At 64.0% G+C, this 1,357-nt stretch overlaps 1 protein-coding gene across 1 annotated transcript in view; it reads right to left on the minus strand.

Annotated features, from left to right (window-relative positions):
• SLC37A2 (solute carrier family 37 member 2) overlaps nt 1-1,357 on the minus strand; it is a gene marked incomplete at its 5' end in the record, with an annotated part of 11,455 nt that overhangs the window by 8,650 nt on the left and 1,448 nt on the right. Inside the window, 2 exon segments of the mRNA XM_035897483.1 lie at nt 82-169; nt 259-340. Coding sequence (XP_035753376.1) covers nt 82-169; nt 259-340 — 170 coding nt within the window.

Genomic DNA, 1,357 nt, shown 5'->3' on the forward strand with positions numbered 1-1,357 from the left:
CAGGGGGACGCGGGGGCAGTGGGGAGCCCACCCCGGCTGCCTGGAGGGCAGGTTTTGGGGTGACGGGGGGCTCAGCCTTACCGAAGGGTGCCCAGCTGCACCAGGTGCTGCTGTTGGAGCTGTTGAGGGGGTTGGGGCCCAAGGCCGAGCAGTTGGGGTGCAGCTCGCTCTGTGGGGGGGGCGAGAAGGGGTGAAATCGGGGAGCTCGGGGACCCCCACGTCCCCTCTCCCCAGGGTTGGGGCGAGGTCAGAGCGAACCTTGACGATGCTGATGGGTTTTCGGGAGAGGTGGTAGCTGGTGTAGCAGAGGAAGGTCAGCACCAGCGTCAGCCCCCGGTACCTGCGGGATAAAGCGAGCGGAGGGGTCAGGGGTGGCGGGATGAGGGGACGGGGACGGGAATGGGGACAGGGATGGGGATGGGGAGGGGTGGCCCGGCAGCGTCCCAGCCAGCGGGGCCTCCTCGGACATCGCCAGCCTTGGCGTTAGCCATGCTCTTCACCCCCACCCCCCCCAAATCCATGCTTTTTGGAGAAAACTCTCAGGTAAGGGGGGGTGAGAGCCAGCACCGGGCCAGGTCAAATCCTCTTGGGATGCGGATTTCGGACGCACACGCAGCTCCGGCACTGTTAACCTGCGGGGCCTTAGGAACGCGTGGGAAAGGGGGAGACCGGGGTCATTTCTGTTTGTGTCCCCGGAAAAATCCCCCCTCGGCAGCAAGCGGGGACAATTCCGCCGGGTGGGTGAGCTGAACTGGCTCAGCCGAGCCGGCCCGGAGGCAACCGGATCCCCCCGAAATTGCCAAGGATGCAGCTTAAAAAGCTCAGCAGAGTTTTCTTTTGGGGGGGGAGCAGCCATCAGAGTTTCCCCCTTCTCTATCCACCGTCCCGGCAAACCCCGGGGTGAGTGCCTGCCTTCCCCGTGTCACGGGTGGAAACAAGGGCACGAGGCCGCGGCTGATTCATCATCGCTCCCGCCCGGCGTTAATTAAAGATGAGCTGGAAAAAAAAAAGGGCGAGGGAGGGGGGGATGCCCCGAGCGTTCCCTGCTCCGGTTCCTCCACCCGATAGCGACTTCATCCCTTCTGCGTGAATTAAATGAAAGAAAATGGGGGAAAAACGGGGGGAAAACGGGGTCTGCACTGGGGGAGGGGGATGCTGCTCCCAGCAAAGCCGATGGATGGAGCCTGGAGAATCCCAACCAGGATCCAGCCCCCTGCGGAGCGGGGTGAGCAGCCCCAAGGGGCCCCATCCTGCACTGATGCGGGGGGGTGTGGGGGAGGTTGCAGAGAGTTTTACGCAGTGGGTGCCAGCGGTTGGGGCGGCTGCGGCAGCGTCACGGGGTTGCTCCAAGGAAAAA

Source organism: Egretta garzetta, unplaced genomic scaffold (assembly GCF_000687185.1).
Source record: "Egretta garzetta isolate BGI_Z169 unplaced genomic scaffold, ASM68718v1 scaffold207, whole genome shotgun sequence".
In the NCBI taxonomy this organism is placed as follows: Eukaryota; Metazoa; Chordata; class Aves; order Pelecaniformes; family Ardeidae; genus Egretta; species Egretta garzetta.